Below are 16,367 nucleotides of genomic sequence, written 5' to 3'. Positions count from 1 at the left end.
TAAATTCGTCAGTGAGGAAGATGAGCTCAGAGGATTCCAGTAACTCATTCAAGGAGACACAGGCAACTAGCTTCAGACCTAGAGCTCTCTGGTTCTGGAGTCTGTAGACATCTTCCTTTGTGTATGTTCTCTGACTTTTAAAATCACTGTCCAGGATACAGTGCCCGGAAGATTGTTTATAAGTTGGAATTTGCCTGAATTTTTGCATAACAACATCTCAATAATATCTGCATGTACATAAACACGTGGCTTTGTGACTACTAAGTGCATATAAACCAGGAATACAAAAGTCTAGAATCTAGTAGGAATTGAATGAGCCAATCTAAATTGGCAAGAGTGAGAGTTCTACATGGTACCACAACACGACTCACTCAGGGCTTTTTCTTAGCAAACACACTTATTATGCATTTTCTTTAAAATTTTTTAAACATATTTTAAAAAAATTTTGAGAATGTAATTACAAAAACTTCCCCTTCCTTTTTCTGTCATTATATAATTTCCTTTTTGATATTTCTTGCATTTTTTGAGATTATAATTATAGAATTTTCCTTCCCTTTTCTCTCATTATGCATTTTCAATAGCTTTCATTCAAAAGATGGATTTCATGAGGCTAAAAGATGGATCATATGAGGGGTAAATGTGGATTGGATTGATGTCATATGGTGAAAATCCAAATCATTTCAGATACAGACATTGCCATCCATCCATCCATCCATCCATCCATCCATCCATCCATCCATCTCTCCATTCAAGAGATGCACTATGTACCATCTATCAAATCCACAATTTTCATTATGTTATTAAAAATATGTTATTAAAAATATGTATTTCAGAACTAGTTCTCAAATGTCAGGACTAATTCTTATTGGGGAATAACTTATCCCAGGCCTTATGATATATTACTTTGCATTGTATGTTGGTTCTGAATTTTTCCTTTTCATTAGCAAACTCCGCTTGAATTACTAACATAGTTTTGCGTTTTAACCATTACATTTCTTCCAATGCATGCAATAGCATTTCTTTCAAAATAGGGATGACAGACTTTTCATGAACTTAACTATATTATTTTCATGACAATAATTGGTGAGGTCTTCCTCTCTATTTAATTTAAACCCAATGATGGCTAAAGCTTTGCAGTCTACATATCCCCTTGATGATTCTTCTTAATAGGGATGAAAATATTTGAGTAGGTACCACTCACAGCCATCTGGGTATGATGTGAAGTTTATGAGTTCAGGAAGTGAAAGCAATAGTTATTTTACCTGTTGTGTTGAAACCAAAGAGGAGAGGGCAGGACACAGCAAAGGCCAGCACCCACACAGCCGTAATCATGAGCGCCACGCGTCGACAGGAGCTCTGCCCGGTGCCATGCTGATAGTGAACTGGCATGACCACTGCTGTGTACCTGTGAAAGAGCAAGGGCAGGTGTGACGCAGGAGTGGAGCAGTAGTTGAAAGAGGTTACTAGAAGGTGACTCACACGGAAACACACGACAAGAGAAAAGTTCCCTAGGTGAAGAGCGTTAGAAAAAGTGATTACAGAAGAAGGAGCCGAAAGGATGTGAGGGCTGAATGGTGGGGAGGAGAGCCGTGGAACGCTGTCATCCGGACATGAATGACGTGGCGTGGTATTCATGAACCCTCTGCAGCCATGGGTATCTGCACAAGGCCAAGCCAACACAGTCAACATTCCAGCCCGCAGCTCAGGATTCAGAGGATTACGAAGAGCAGAGGAAGGAAGAGGGGAGAGGGAAGGGATGGAAGGGAGGAAGAGAGAGAGAGGGAGAAACCTCTCAGTGAGATACAAAGAGAGAGGAAGCCGGGCGTGGTGGCGCATGCCTTTAATCCCAGCACTCGGGAGGCAGAGGCAGGTGGATTTCTGAGTTCGAGGCCAGCCTGGTCTACAAAGTGAGTTCCAAGACAGTGGACAGCCAGGACTATACAGAGAAACCCTGCCTCAAAAACAAAAACAAAAAACTAAGAGAGAGGAAGAGTGACAGAGACAGGAAAAATATTTGAGTAAGATAAGAGAAAGGCTAAGAGAGATGAACTCGTTTGAGGATCCACAGAGAAAGGGAGAAAGAATAGTCACCAGAGAGCAGCAGTGAGTTGTGGGTGAGCTTCCTCATGATCCCTAACATGTCCCACAACCCACCTTCTCACAGGCCACACGCTCTGAGAACTTTGGGTGTGGGTCCATGTACATTCGCATTCTTCCAGAGTTTGCCAGACAGCATCAGTACTGTGTCCAAGTGAGACGCTTACTCCCTGCTTGTATGTGAACATACATTCTGCTCAGAGTGCTAAGCATTCCAACAGAGAGGTTTGGAAAATAGAACTAATAGCCAAATGGAAGCTTATTTTGGAATCCATTTTTCATGCGCATGGTCGGTATGTTAGTCATTTTTGTGGCTGGGACAAATATCTCAGAGAAATCACTTAAAAGAAGAAAGGGTTATTTTTGGCTTATAGTATTAGGGAATGGGTGGCTCCCCTACTTTGGGAGTTCAGTGAGGCTGAACAGTATGGTGGTAAGAGTGTGTGGAAGAGAAGGTTGCTCAGGAGCCAGGGCCAGCCAATAGCCTTCAAAGGCATTTCCCTGATGACTTACTTCCTCCGGGTAGGCTCTACCTTCCCAGTTCTGTCACCTTCCAATTGTCCATCACTGACCAGGCCAGGTGCCTTGAGATCTAATGGTCTCAGAATGCACACACAGACATACCCAGGGAGGCATTACTAATCTCACAGGTAGCTCCCAATCCAATCAAACTGATGATCAAGACCGACCACCCCACACAAAGTCTACCCCTTAGTTTCATTGGCTAGTGTATTTTCTTCAGTTACTTTTCACACATACATTTCCACTGCTTGTCAGACTTCTGTGGACAAACTCATGATGCTTGAACCAGACCCTGGCTCTCCATGCCCTTTCACCTAGCTCTATTCTTCACCCTCTTCAAGAAGTCCAGACATAACTCCCAGACCTTCTGATTGCCCTTTGACCTTTCCACACCACTTGTTTACTTCCTCATTTCACTTTTGAATCAGGGTTTATCCAGCCCCTGCTGTACTTTATATATAGCATCTGATCTGCTCTATGCAGGCCATTTCTGGATGGATAGAGACCAGAGAAAGTGACACTGACTCATCGGCCTTAGAGTTCAGAGAGGAGATGAAAGAGAAAAATGCAAGCAAACATGTCAAGATAAAATGGAAAACACCACGAAGGAAGTACATTGGGTGATGTGATGGAGGACTGAAAAGGTCAATTGGGGAAATGGGGACCAGTGTGTAGTATCAGAGGGACTCAGCTGTTCTAGGCAGAAAAGCAATAGAGGTTATAATGATCCATTGTCATCCTTTCTCCACTTAGCCCAAGCCTTCCTAGGTTATCTAGGTGGTCTTTTTCCTTTTTAAGATTTATTTATTATTATACATAAGTTCACTGTAGCTGACTTCAGACGCACCAGAAGATGGCGTCAGATCTCATTATGGGTGGTTGTGAGCCACCATGTGGTTGCTGGGATTTGAACTCAGGACCTTCGGAAGAGCAATCAATGCCCTTACCCACTGAGCCATCTCACCAGCCCCTAGGTGATCTTTTGCCACCAGGTTGTTTACACTGATTTCATGATGTCTTCCTTACTTCCATAGCTAAAAAACTCCAACACAGAAAGAACTCCAGAATTCTTCTGGGTATAATCCCTTCCCATTGTATACCAGAGAGATCTGTGTGTATAATGTAACATCCCTCCGCGGCGAGATTACTATCCCTGGACTCTGGATTCATCAGAAGGGAAATTGTTCTGTGAGAGCCTGACCTTATCAGGTGAACCTTAAAAGGGACTGAGTTGTTCTGCAATTCAAAGAGCTTCAACGTATGAGAGCTATCCTGCCTTGAACATCAAACTACCCTTGTTTATTCTTCAGCACAGACTAGCAAGAGGCCAGTAGAAGCCTGGAAGACATCATACAAGATAGTAAGAACCACACTGTTACAGTTGTAAGACACCCAATGGTACTGACAACCTGAGTTTGTAAGGAGGACTGTTCTACGGTTCAGATAAAGAACACAACACAACACAACCCACACCTTGGGCTCTGTCTTGTAAACCATGACTACTGTGCGGTGTTCTGACCTACGGGGATTGTGAGGTTAACGTGGTTGTAGTTTATATTTTTAAACCTGTGATAATTTGTTCCACCGCAGCAGAAAATAAATATACTGTCATTGGCTCCTCTTTTACACACAGGCTAAAATTGATTTTCTTCAGCATGAGCTCAGCTTCCTTTGTGAACATGATCTTCTGTTGATCCCTGGCATGCACTCATGCTTCAGCCAAGCTGGCCTTGCTGGTGGATATTTTCCTACAGTCTTTGTCTAGCCCTCTATCCATCCTTCTCCCTGGGAGTTCAATCATAGCCTCCCTAGTATCTCTCATACAGATACTTTTGTCTTTGAACTTACAATGTTTCAGTGCCGATCAATGGCACTGACATCCTGAGTCAGTATCGTGAGCCATCATTGGGCTTGTCTCACCGATGGAGAGAGATTAGCCACTTGGTTTAGGTTCCCAGAAAGCTCAAAGCATCTTATAGCTCAGTATTCCCTAGAGGTCCATGTGCTAAGCAAGTAGGCAGCTATCGCCTGTCTCAGTAGCCATGAGAGAATGGTCTAATCCTTGAGCCAGGCTCTGGGGGATTTAGATATGGGTCTAAATATAGAGCGACAATTTTTGTCTTTTTGGTTTCTGGGGAGGCAGGATGCCAGATTTAGGGCAGGAGCCTCCTTACTCTGCCTTGTACTCTGCCTTTTTTCCTCAAAGCTTGGGCTGAGGGAAAGCAAGATGCATGCTGAGTGAGCAGGGGTTGAGCGATGTCCCCTGTTTGTCCCTGTGTGTCCCCTTGTTCCACCTGTGCCTCTTGTGTAGCTGCTTTCCAAGAATTAACACCTGTGTTCCTGACAGAACAGTGTAAAGACTGCTGTGAGTCTTGAGATGAGAGTGAGTGGCTTCCTTCTGAAGAGGGAGAAATGGGGTTCTTGAGTTAGTAAAGTCTGTTAAGAGTCCCCATGGATTCCAAGGGGGTCCATGGTAGCCCTATTCTTTTCTCCTGGAGCAGTTACACAGCACACCCCCACCTGGTAGTCCTCCAGGCCTATCAGTTTGAGGACTTCTTTTCTGCTAGGGCTCCAAACCAAATGTGGTCACTAGGGTCACTTCATGGTGACCCCAGGAGCCTTTGGAGGAGGGGCTGAGACTTAAATCCTGCTGCTGTCATGAAGAAACTGCCTCAGCTAGCTGAAGTCTGGAGAGTGGGAAGATGGCGACCATGTTCTTTGGCTTGGGCTTGCTGTAGGCAAAGTCCTCCTTGTTTTTCATACTTGCTTTTTTATATATAAAATGTTATTATAAAAACTGAAAATAAACAAAAACATCACACACCAAAATGTGTGGGCAAAAAAAATTAACGGGTAAAAGAATCCAGACATGCTAAATATTCAGTGATGTGCTAACAAACAGCTAACAATTCTCTCTCTTTTCCTCTCTTTCTTTTCTTCTCTCTCTCTCTCTCTCTCTCTCTCTCTCTCTCTCTCTCTCTCTCTCTCTCTCTCTCTCTCTCTCTCTCTCTCTCTCTCTCTCTCACACACACACACACACACACACACACACTAAGCCCCAATTTGTAACATGCATCAATTTTTGTTATGCAAATACTCCCACCACTGCTCATGTCAAGCCACCACCAAAGGCTTGATTACCAACTTGAAACATTCCTGGAATATTGCTCTCACCAGCATGGTTCTAGCACACTAGTGGGAATGGCATGCTGTCTTAAACACGCTTTAATGCTCATCAGCTCTTTGGAGGCTCCATCACTTTAATGAGCAAGAGACTATACTGAACGTAGCTCTATTTGTGAGAGGAGCCAGAACTTCAGGGAAGGCAGGATGGACCTAAAGTTTCAGACTGGAGTGGTCCTTGCAGAGCCAGGTCTCCCATCTCTAGGACCAGTGCTTTTGACAAGGACCCAATTCCCTGTCCAAGGCACATGTAGCTGTCTTAGCCCTGCAGGGAAACACGGGTTTGTTGGTACCCCACTTGTTTGTACTTGGGAGACCAGTGTGAATGCTCAGAACTGAACTTCCCCAAGTAGCTTGACTCTGCTAATTGCCAGTGTGTTAGGGTGTGGGGAACGTGGGGGTGGGAGTTGGAGAGTGTGGGGGTGTACTGTTAAAATGAACGTCCCCAAGTTATTCCCCTAGTGGTTTCCATGAGGTACTTCTAAAGTAAAACCTAGAGACGTGTATTTTTAACATCTAATGTATCTTATTAGACAAGTCTGAGAGAGTCTGCATTAGGGAGAATTTCTGTCAAACCTTCTTGCTCACTTGGGGTAAGAGATGAGAGACAAGACTACAGTCTTTTATTGTCACAGTATGTTTTTTTCCCCTTTCTTCTTCTTAAATGATTAAGCCGTTAGAATAAATGAGGCCCCCTCCAGCATGTCATAGGTGGGTGGCTAAGACCTCGAGGCTGTTCCAAAATCCACCATTGGAGGGCACCAAAATGCAGCAAGAACGTCGCCAGCTCTGCCGGGGTGAGAAGTTCACGACTCACCTGGGGGCTCTCCAGGCTCTGTGGGGAGGCAGAGCCAGAAAACCTCCCCACTTCGTTCCTGGAGCCCTGCGAGGACCCCGCATTCTCACCCTGTTTAGCCTTGTTTAGCCTCTGGTTTCCTCTCTGAGCGATTTGCTGAAGGCCAACCGCGGAGGCCAGAGCGCTGGGTCAGGCTTGGCTTGGCGTGGCTTGGCTGGAGAAGGAACCCTGGCTAGGGCCACCTCCCTTGGAGGTGTTCCCAGTCCCACTCCCTTCTTTGTGTTGCAGCATCTAGCTCTTTCGGCCCTCTCTCCTGTGGAATACTCAGCCGACCCGAGTGCAGTCAAAGCTCGCTCTGGTAAAGCCCTGGGGCTGAAATCCAGCTTTGCAGCTACCTTGACAGTGAGGCCCGCGGCTGGAGTTTTCTGACTCAAATTTTCTGTCTAACAGGACTGTTCACAGCTATTGAATAAGATTACATTTGTGATGATTTTTGTTTGTTTGTTTGTTTTTAATACTATTTAAAATCCAAAAGGCAGTTCTTACTGTATTGCCATCATTATTGGGCTAGCCTAAGAGATCCATGATTGTTCTGTGTGGTTTTAGGTTTTATTGTGATTTTTTTTCCCCTCCTGGTTGTCAGGCAGTGCACATTAAATTTATTTATCAGACAAGTGTTGAGCACTTTCTTGTGTGAGCCACTGTTGAAGGGCTGGGGTAGTTGTTGATGTCTCTGTTAAACAGGCATAGGCTTAGATACTGAACTTGGCAGTGTGACTTCACAGCTAGGGGCCCCAGGGTGAGGCTCCAGGGCAGTTTATTGTAGGAGATATTGGCTGCACAAGCTGGCTTGGTGGCACATGCCTATAAGGTCAGCATTCAGGGGGTGAAGGTGGAGGCAGGGGGATCACAGACTTGGTGGTGGCTTGAGCTAACTTAACCCTGGAGCTCTCTCTATGGAAGAATGCAAGGTTAGCACATTCTAAGTGGTAGGTTCCATCCCCAGCCCTGGGGAAATAAAAAGATGGCAGTGACTTTTGGTTCCATTCATCTATTACCTAATAGCTTTGTGATTCTAGTCACCCCACGTGTGTGTGTGTGTGTGTGTGTGTGTGTGTGTGTGTGTGTGTGTGTGTACATATGCATTCGCACACAGACATGTGCACGTGTAATGGGACAATGTACCTACTTTGCTGGACTGTTATAAATGATAGCTATTTTTGTTTTTGTTGCCTGTGCATCCACACAAATTAGGATAACAGGAAATTATACTTCTAGTGGTGCGCTGCAGGCGTGACCTTCACAGGTGACCTTCCCTAACTTTTGTCAAGAATGGGGGACTCTAAATCTCTGGAAGATCAGGGTCTAGTTTGGGACTTGTCACGAGGGACCTTCAGCACACATGGGGCGCCCTCTGATTCTCGGTCGACATGACCGATTGCTCATTAAGGTCTTAATATCATGACTGTCCAGCTGAAGCTATCATTTACCTCAAGCGGGGGGTTCTCGCTGTGACTGCGGGGGGGAAAGACGAGCCGGGTCTGAGTGGGAGGGCCTGACTCTAACTCCCTGCCTGGGTTTAATGAGCCCAGAGCTCTGAAGGCAGCTTTTCACCACCTTTTATTTGGTCAGACAGGGGGCTCAATAAATCTTTAGTTCTGTGGACTCCCCTGGTGGAGTTGTTGAAGGAGAAAGCTTTTTGCAAATGACTGGAAAGCCCTTTGCAAATATAAAGTGCTTATTTAGATGCAAACTAAAAATCCAAGGTGCCTGTGACTCATCTGGTACCTATTGTGCTCTCTGCAAAGGCGCGGAGGCTTGCTTGTGTGATGGGTGCCATTTGAGAGCCACTTAAAGATCTCTCTGGTGAATGAATTTGGTTGCATTATTCCGGGGCTCCTCTCGGAGGACTCTAATTTTCAGCGCTTTGGTCATGTCCTCCTTCCCTGACACGTTCTCAGCGGCCTCCTTGAGTCAGCCCTGACCCAGGATGCGGTGGGAGGGGATTGACCTGCTGGGAAGATGCCGGAGCGGTGGGGTGGGGGCTTGTGAACAGAGAACTCCCACTCTGATTTTTAAAAAGGAAAAAGGAGGCTTTAATCCAAGCATCCAGAGCCAAGCTTAAGAATCTAATGACAATAGTATTTATTACTTGCTTTCAAAATCCTGTTTATCATTTCCTTTCTTTCTTTTCTTTTTCTTTTCTTTTCTTTTCTTTTCTTTTCTTTTCTTTCCTTTTCTTTCCTTTTTTTTTCCCTATCTCTTACTACCCTGCTATTATGGACCAGGGCTTCATGACCAAAAAAGTACAGAATCCATTTGGTCAAGTTTGTCAGGCTGATGACTGGCATTGTGTGAAGACCAAAGGTCTGTGTGAATGACTGCATTTCTAATGAATTGACCAGCTATCTGGCATCACATGAACAGATTTTAATGCTGTGTATTGCACACTGCTGGGAAGGAGAATGGAGACAGCTTTTCTGAGGCCTGTTTTTTTTCCTAGGATGGGGGGTGGGGAGCTCTGTTTTGAGGTTTGCTGAGGACAGTCCATTATGAAATGTAAGCCCCTGCCCTATTGAGATTGTAGGCACAGCTCTTCCTTCAGCTTTTAGGTTATCAGGAGCGCTATGCATTCTGGGGGGTTTTCCTATAGGAGACAGAAGACAACTCAAAGTTTGTTCTTACTGGTTGGGTTTTAAGTGGTGAAAGGTAACGTTTGTGGCCAGCAAAATTAGTGTCCTTCTGCAAATTAGAGTCAAATTGCAAAAAGACACCCTTATGTGACCAACTCTGTCAAATGAAACATTAGCTGCGTTCTGTTCCCTAGGCCTCAGTCATCAGTGTGTGTGTGTGTGTGTGTGTTGAACATATACTTTCATTGGGGTAGAGAGGAGGGGTGGGGACTGGGGAAGGAGGGAGGGTCGGTTCCAGTGTCTCTCTAGAACTCTGCTTACTCTTCTTCATTTTCTCAGTGGTTGGAGGTGGCTCAGCTCTACCCTGTACCCTGTAGCCTGCCGCCATCTGGGGAGGTCTCAGAGACCTCCTCCTGGTGCGGCCTGGCTTCTGGACTTCACTGCGGAAAAGAATTTCAGTCTGAGTCTGAAGGAAGCAGAGTAAGAGTTTATAGGGAAAAAGGTAGTAACCGATTTACGATTTAACCGATTAGACATTAGGGGAAAGAGAGATTTAGGAAAAGCGCAGTATACACCCAAGGCGCGAGAGTGGACTTCTCAAGACTCACATTTAAGTGTCTTTTATGCGATTGATGTTATATTATTTAAAAGTTTTAAAAACGCCCCCTCCCCTTTTCAGTAAGTGAGGTCATAGAGAGGTTTTGGGGCTACACTAGAGAATACAGGCTGATGATAGAAAGCCATGGATGTGGTTAATAGTCATCACCCAGGCTAACTTCAAACTCAGGCTCCATCTGCCTCTTAGTGAGCATGCATCACCACAGCTAGCATCATAGGTGGGAGGAAGGAGAAAAATGGAATAATGGGTGAGAGAGGTTTAAGTAGGGAGAGAGGAAGAGAGGATAGGGAGGAAGGGGGATGTGAAGAGGGATCACTAACACTAAGGATGCTTGAAAAGAGGGATGGCTATTCTTGCTTGTCAACTTGACTATGCCTGGAATGAACTAAAATCCAAAAATGAAGGGCATGCCTATGAAGGATTTTTGCTTAGTGTAGAGTAGGGAGATCAACTTCTAATCTGGATCTTGAGGTGGGAAGACACACCATTCATCTGGGCTACATCTTCTACTAGAAGCCTATGTGTGGAAGAAGGAAGCTTTTGTTCTTTGCCTGTTTGCTCTCACCTTGCTAGCAAGTCCACTCCTTCACCTAGTAGTTAGACCCTACTTCTTTGGAATTCCAGCATCTACTGAAAGAGCAGGTAAGACATCCAACCTCATGGACTAAGCAACTTCTAGATTCTTGGACTTTCTGTTCATAGCCAGTCATTGTTGGATGAGCTGGACCAGAACTAAATCTCCTTTATTCATTTTAATATTTATTCTATAAGTTCTGTTACTCTAGAGAACCTTGATTAATACAAAAGGCCATATGAGAACATAGTTTCTCATATATATGTGTATATATTTATATACACACGTGTGTGTGTATTTGCATATACATACACACACACAGATAAAAGGTTTGACTGAGTTACCCTACATAGAGAATAATTTTTATCTTAGAAGTCTTAAGTGTGGGGTATCTCTTTTGAGTTGTTGGTCAAAGGTGCCCTGAAATTCACAACCGAACATTATAATAAAATGGCCTCAGGACAGAAACAATCTAATCAGCCTCCAGTGAGTCCCAGATGATCAGCTACAATTGTACACAGGTGGCTGAGGGCANAGGGTTGTTGGCGTCTTGCCTCACAACACACAGGGGACATGAGTTTTATGACCCAATTCTGCATGTTCTGTCCAACAATTCAGACTATTGTCCTCTTTTCCTGGTTGACCACCAAAACTTGATGATAAGACTCTATTGCTGAAGACACTATGTACTTTTGGTCACAGAACATGGGGAAATTGAGTTGGTACTGACCAGGAAACTTTTGTTTTACTGGCTTCCTTATAGAATGCAGAAAGATGCTATGTTGGCTGCTGAGAGTGGAGCTGGGAAGTCATCAACATTCTTACCTAGCTGTGGATCTTGTAAAGTACAATGATGACTGGTGTTGCAGGACATGCTCATGGATGCAATAGTGGTATCTATGTAATGGGGGTAACCAGTGCTTTCTAATTAGATTTAAGGCCTGCTCCTCAGGAGAAAATGAATGCCTGGTGCTATAAATCTGACCAATGGATGGGGAGCTCACAGGCCCTAGGGGTAAAGCTACTACTGTTATTCTGTTAAGTAGATACAGTATCAAAGGTCCCTCTAAATTCATACCTTTACACTCATAGATTAGTGCAGCCTTTACACCTCACCAGAGAAGTTTCTTTGTGCAATGGGTACAGTTAATTCAGAAACTCACAATGGGTCAAGGGTCAGAGAATAAGTCAGCACAGATGGCAAATGGGACATCTGTATCCTTTCAGCACCAAGGCTCAGGTATCATTACAGAAGAGTGTGCAGAAAGATGAAAAGTGCCAGAGGTCAGAGAGGACTGGAGTGAAACATTGTCTTCTACATATGAGGATTTTACACTCATGAAACCACAGCAGAGATGGTTATCTGCACAAGACCTGCACAAGCTCAAGCCTAGTCCACATTCTAGCATGCAAGGGAGGGACTCATGAGCACCCACTCCTAACTGAGCGGGTATCGCCCTTGGTAGGTTGGCAACATGCCAGTGCATGGCCCCATACCCATAAGTATATTGGCAACACAAACTAGACTCATAGGGTTATTAAAAAGAAAGGATATGAAGTTGAAAAGGGGTGAGGAGGTAGGTAGAATAGTAGGAATGAATATGATCAAATATATTGTAAGGAACTCTGAAAGAATTAATAAAACACTGTATTAGGATACTCATTGTCAACTCAGATGATTTAAGGATCACTTAGGACACACACCCTTGGGCATGTCTGCAGTGGTATTTCTAGAGAGGTTTATCGAAAGAGGGAAGGCTTACTTTGAATGTGGGCGGCAGCATCCCCATTAGTGGGGTACTGGACTGAATAAAAAGGGGAAACAAGAGGAAATCAACAGAGAGCCAGCATTCATCTCTTTATTTCCTAAACTGTGTGAGCAATGTGACTGGTCACCTCATCCTCCTGCTGTAGTAGTGCCTTCTATGTGAAAGGCTGCAATCTCAGATTGTGAACCAAAACAAACCCTTTCTTAAGTAGTTGTTTTTGTTGGGTATTTTGCCATGGCAACACGAGAAGTAACTATTACAGCAGGTTAGAAGGGTCAAAGGGATTCTTATAATAATAAGTCATGAGGGTAAGAAATGTATCTTGACTGCAAACAGACTTATTTTATAGACTCTCAGTAAGTTACAGATTTACACCTGGGAGGGAATAAGGTTAATCTCTAAGGTCTTATGTGCTTTGGTTTCAAGCACAGTTTATTAGTACTTTAGCATTATTTGAAATAGCCACAATTAGAAAGGAATATTATTATCTCTATGTAGGTGTGCTGGATAGTTTTTGTCAACTTGACACAAACTTAGACATATCTGGGAAGAGAGAATCTTAATCAAGAAAATGCTTTCATGAGATTGGCCTGTGAACAAATCTGTGAGGTTGTTGTCTTACACACACAGTGTCTTACACACGCAGTGACTGATGTAAGAGGATCTAGCACATCGTGGGTGGTGCCACCCTGGGCTGGTGATCCTGGGTGCTGTGAGAACCCTGGTGAGGTTGCTTAGTGATTAGAAGCTTTGACCATTCTTCTCTAGAGGACCTGGGTTCAATTCCCAGCACCGACAGTAGTTCCCAACTGTCTATAACTCCAGTTCTGAGAGATCTGATTCCCTGTTCTGGTTTTCGAGGTTATGGCACACACAAGCATGCAGTCAAAACATCCATACAAATAAAATCGATCAATAAATCAAAATCTGTTTTTTAAAAAAGAATGGCAGTAAGATGGCACATTGGTAAAGAGGTGTGTGCTGCCAAGCCTGGTGACCTGAGTTCATTCCTCAAGACACACATGGAGGATGGAGACAACCAAGTCTCAGAGTTGTTCACTGATCTCCACTGAAGTCAACCTCTCTCTCTCTCTCTCTCTCTCCTCTCATACACACACACACAAATAAATAAAATTAGAGAAATTTAATAAGCAAAAATGCTCTGATAAAAAGAATGCAGGGTGAGCCTCCCAGGGGGTAATGAACCAGTAGTGGGGTCCTCCATGGCTCGGCTTCAGTTCCTGTCTCCAGAACCCTTCTCTGTTTGGGTTCCTGCTCTGACTTCCCTCAGTGATGAACTGTTACCTGCAAGTATATGATGACATAAACTCCTTTCTCCCCAAGCTGCTTTGGTCACGGTATTTTATTATAATAATAGACACACCAACTGAGTCATTAGGCAGTCTTCATGGAGACGTTGTGCCAAAATTCTTGACTCTGAGCTGGTGAGACTTCAACCAGATTACATCTTGTCTCACCTTGAAGCTAACTCCCTCTCATGCCCATGAAGATGCCGATTTGTGGGAGGAGCATTGGCTAACCTTAGCCAGGAACCGTTATGTTCAGCTTAGTACTCTTGATTCAAGCTGTGTAATAGGCATGGCAGGGAGAACCTGAGGGGATATGGACACAGCCCAGTATAAGTGTTCAGGCTGGGCTGGTAAAGATAATAACAAGGCAAATCTAACATTTGTATCAATAGCTAAAAGTATCATGAAACTCCTATCATTTTATTTTCTAATAGTTCTATGGAAAAAGAATTCACATAGTACATAATTAATCCACCTAAATTGTACAATTAAATGTTTTTTGGTATATTTACAGAATTATGAATGAATATTCTGTATTTTATTTTTTTAAAGATTATTTTTTTAATGTATGTGAGTACACTGTTGCTCTCTTCAGATACACCAGAAGAAGGCATCAGATCCCATTATAGATGGTTGTGAGCCATTATGTAGTTGCTGGGAATTGAACTCTGAACCACTGGAAGAGCAGCCAGTGTTCTTAGCCACTGAGCTCTCTCTCCAGCCCCCACATTCTATATTCGAATGCTGTAGGCACATTCTTTACTTTTCCTTCCCAGTTAAATGGCTTATCAAGTGCTGTAAGTAAGAAAACATCTGATGCAGTGGTTTGGTTTCAGTATCTCATTTCAATTCTTTGGTTCTTATTCTAGGTTCACGGAAGGAAGTTTGGTGTTGCTGCTGTAGTGGGCACTGCACTGGGCCGTGTGAGAAAAGGCAGGCTGGAGCTCACAGAGTGACAACGAGGTAGCATGAGGACTCGGGGTATCTGAATAACACGGTGGAGTGCAGAATGCTTTCATGGGAACTGTAGTCGTTGTGATGGACTGTATAGCAGTTTAGAAGGACATAAGTAAACACAGAAAGAGAGGAGATTAAAAAGGTGGCCGTGCCATGTGAAGCCTTAAACAAAATGAAGTGCACATGAAGGAAGCACTTGGGAACCTACAATCTTGTAATCGAAGCAAAAAAAAAAATCTTAGTAGGTGATGGAAGAACATATATGATATGAAAGAACAGGGGGAGAGTACTGGGAGCTAAAGGGTTAAAGGGTTAAGCAGGGATGGGGTGAGAAGTGGGGTTTTGAGAAAAGAGAGGCAACCCACGTTAATGACTAATGCTCCCAGAAGACATGGAAAGACCTCATCACTAGGCACAGGTTACCTCCTTATGAGTTAGGTCAGAAAGGCCCTAGAGGACCCCCCAAACAATACTGACTTTTGCCATTGGCCTTAGTTGCCTGCTATAACTGTATAGTAAGTCCCTATTGCTAAGATACCCTACACTTTGGTTGCAGGATGTAGAGAAATGTGTTTTGAACTGATCAGGAGACCCTCCCTGCTAGCTAGCTTGCACATTGCTGGAAGATGCTGTGTAGGTTGCTGGGGTAAAGAGACATCAATGGCCTTAGCCAGTGAAAGACCCTGAGTGCTACAATGACAGGCCACATAAGATGTGCTCACTGGTGCAATAGTGTTTATGGGAAACTGACTTCTCTGAACCTTCCTGGTTCACAGGAGGAAACTGATGCCTGGGACTGGAAACATCAACAAAACTCAAGACTGGGGTACTCCTAGGCACTAGGGAGGCCCCGTTAATGTTGCTTTTCTTTTCTTTTTATTCATTTATTTGTTTTATAGTTTTTGAGACAGGGTCTCACTCTGTCGCTTTGGCTGTCCTAGAACTCACTATGTTGGCCAGGATGGCCTCAAATTCACAGAGATCTGCTTGCTTCTGCCTCTGAGTGCATGTGCTACCACACCTGGCTTAATGTTGCTTTTCTAAGGGGTTGTGCTGTCAATGTGCCTACCTAAAGATGTATGATTGTGTCTGTAGATTTGTGCTGCTTTCAATCTTGGTCAGAAAAGCTTCTTATTGTAGTGGGTGTGGTTAATTTGGAGACACACTACGATGTAAAGTGCTCAAAATTAATGACCCTGAGCACTGAGATGTAGGTGGAACATCTATATCTGACCCCCTTCCCCTCCCCAAGGCTCAGAGAACATTGGTAAAGAAAAGGCAGAAAGAACATAAGAGCTGGAGGAGTGGGGAATGCTGGGAAATGCTTTCCGCTGGACCCAGTATGGCTGTTGCACACAGGAACATGGGCACATCAGTTATCCCACAAGATCTGTGTACGATTAAGACAGGTATACTGTACCTTTCAGCATGGAGGGAGAAGGGCCTCCCGAGCGTCCATTCTTACTAGTAGTTGAGAGAGGGAAAATTATGGTTCTTTAGGGATGTGGCCTTTGGTAGGTTCTCCATGCCCCATTGGATAACTTCATGCCCACCAGCATATGGGTAGCACTAACTGGACTTCGTGGGGTAAAATAATTATAAAAGGATAGCAGAAAGCTGGGAAGGAGATGTAATTGACATGTCCTGGGTGGAACTGGAGGTGGGGAGTGAGCGGTAGATAAGACCAAGATGTGTGTGTGTGTGTGTGTAATTTTCTAAGAATAAACAAAAATTGGGAAAGAAAGAAAGGAAGAAAGGAAGAAAGGAAGAAAGGAAGAAAGGAAGAAAGAAAGGAAGGAAGGAAGGAAGGAAGGAAGGAAGGAAGGAAGAAAGGAAGAAAGGAAGAAAGGAAGAAAGGAAGAAAGGAAGAAAGGAAGAAAGGAAGAAAGGAAGAAAGGAAGAAAGGA

At 44.0% G+C, this 16,367-nt stretch overlaps 1 protein-coding gene across 1 annotated transcript in view; it reads right to left on the bottom strand.

The window, feature by feature from the left end:
• Drd3 (dopamine receptor D3) overlaps positions 1-16,367 on the bottom strand; it is a 58,778-nt gene that overhangs the window by 13,561 nt on the left and 28,850 nt on the right. Inside the window, exon 4 of the mRNA XM_021185330.2 lies at positions 1,263-1,405. Coding sequence (XP_021040989.2) covers positions 1,263-1,405 — 143 coding nt within the window. The remainder of the gene's footprint in view (positions 1-1,262; positions 1,406-16,367) is intronic.

The sequence above is a fragment of the Mus caroli genome, chromosome 16, assembly GCF_900094665.2.
Source record: "Mus caroli chromosome 16, CAROLI_EIJ_v1.1, whole genome shotgun sequence".
In the NCBI taxonomy this organism is placed as follows: domain Eukaryota; kingdom Metazoa; phylum Chordata; class Mammalia; order Rodentia; family Muridae; genus Mus; species Mus caroli.
This window is presented reverse-complemented; position numbering and strand designations above follow the sequence as displayed.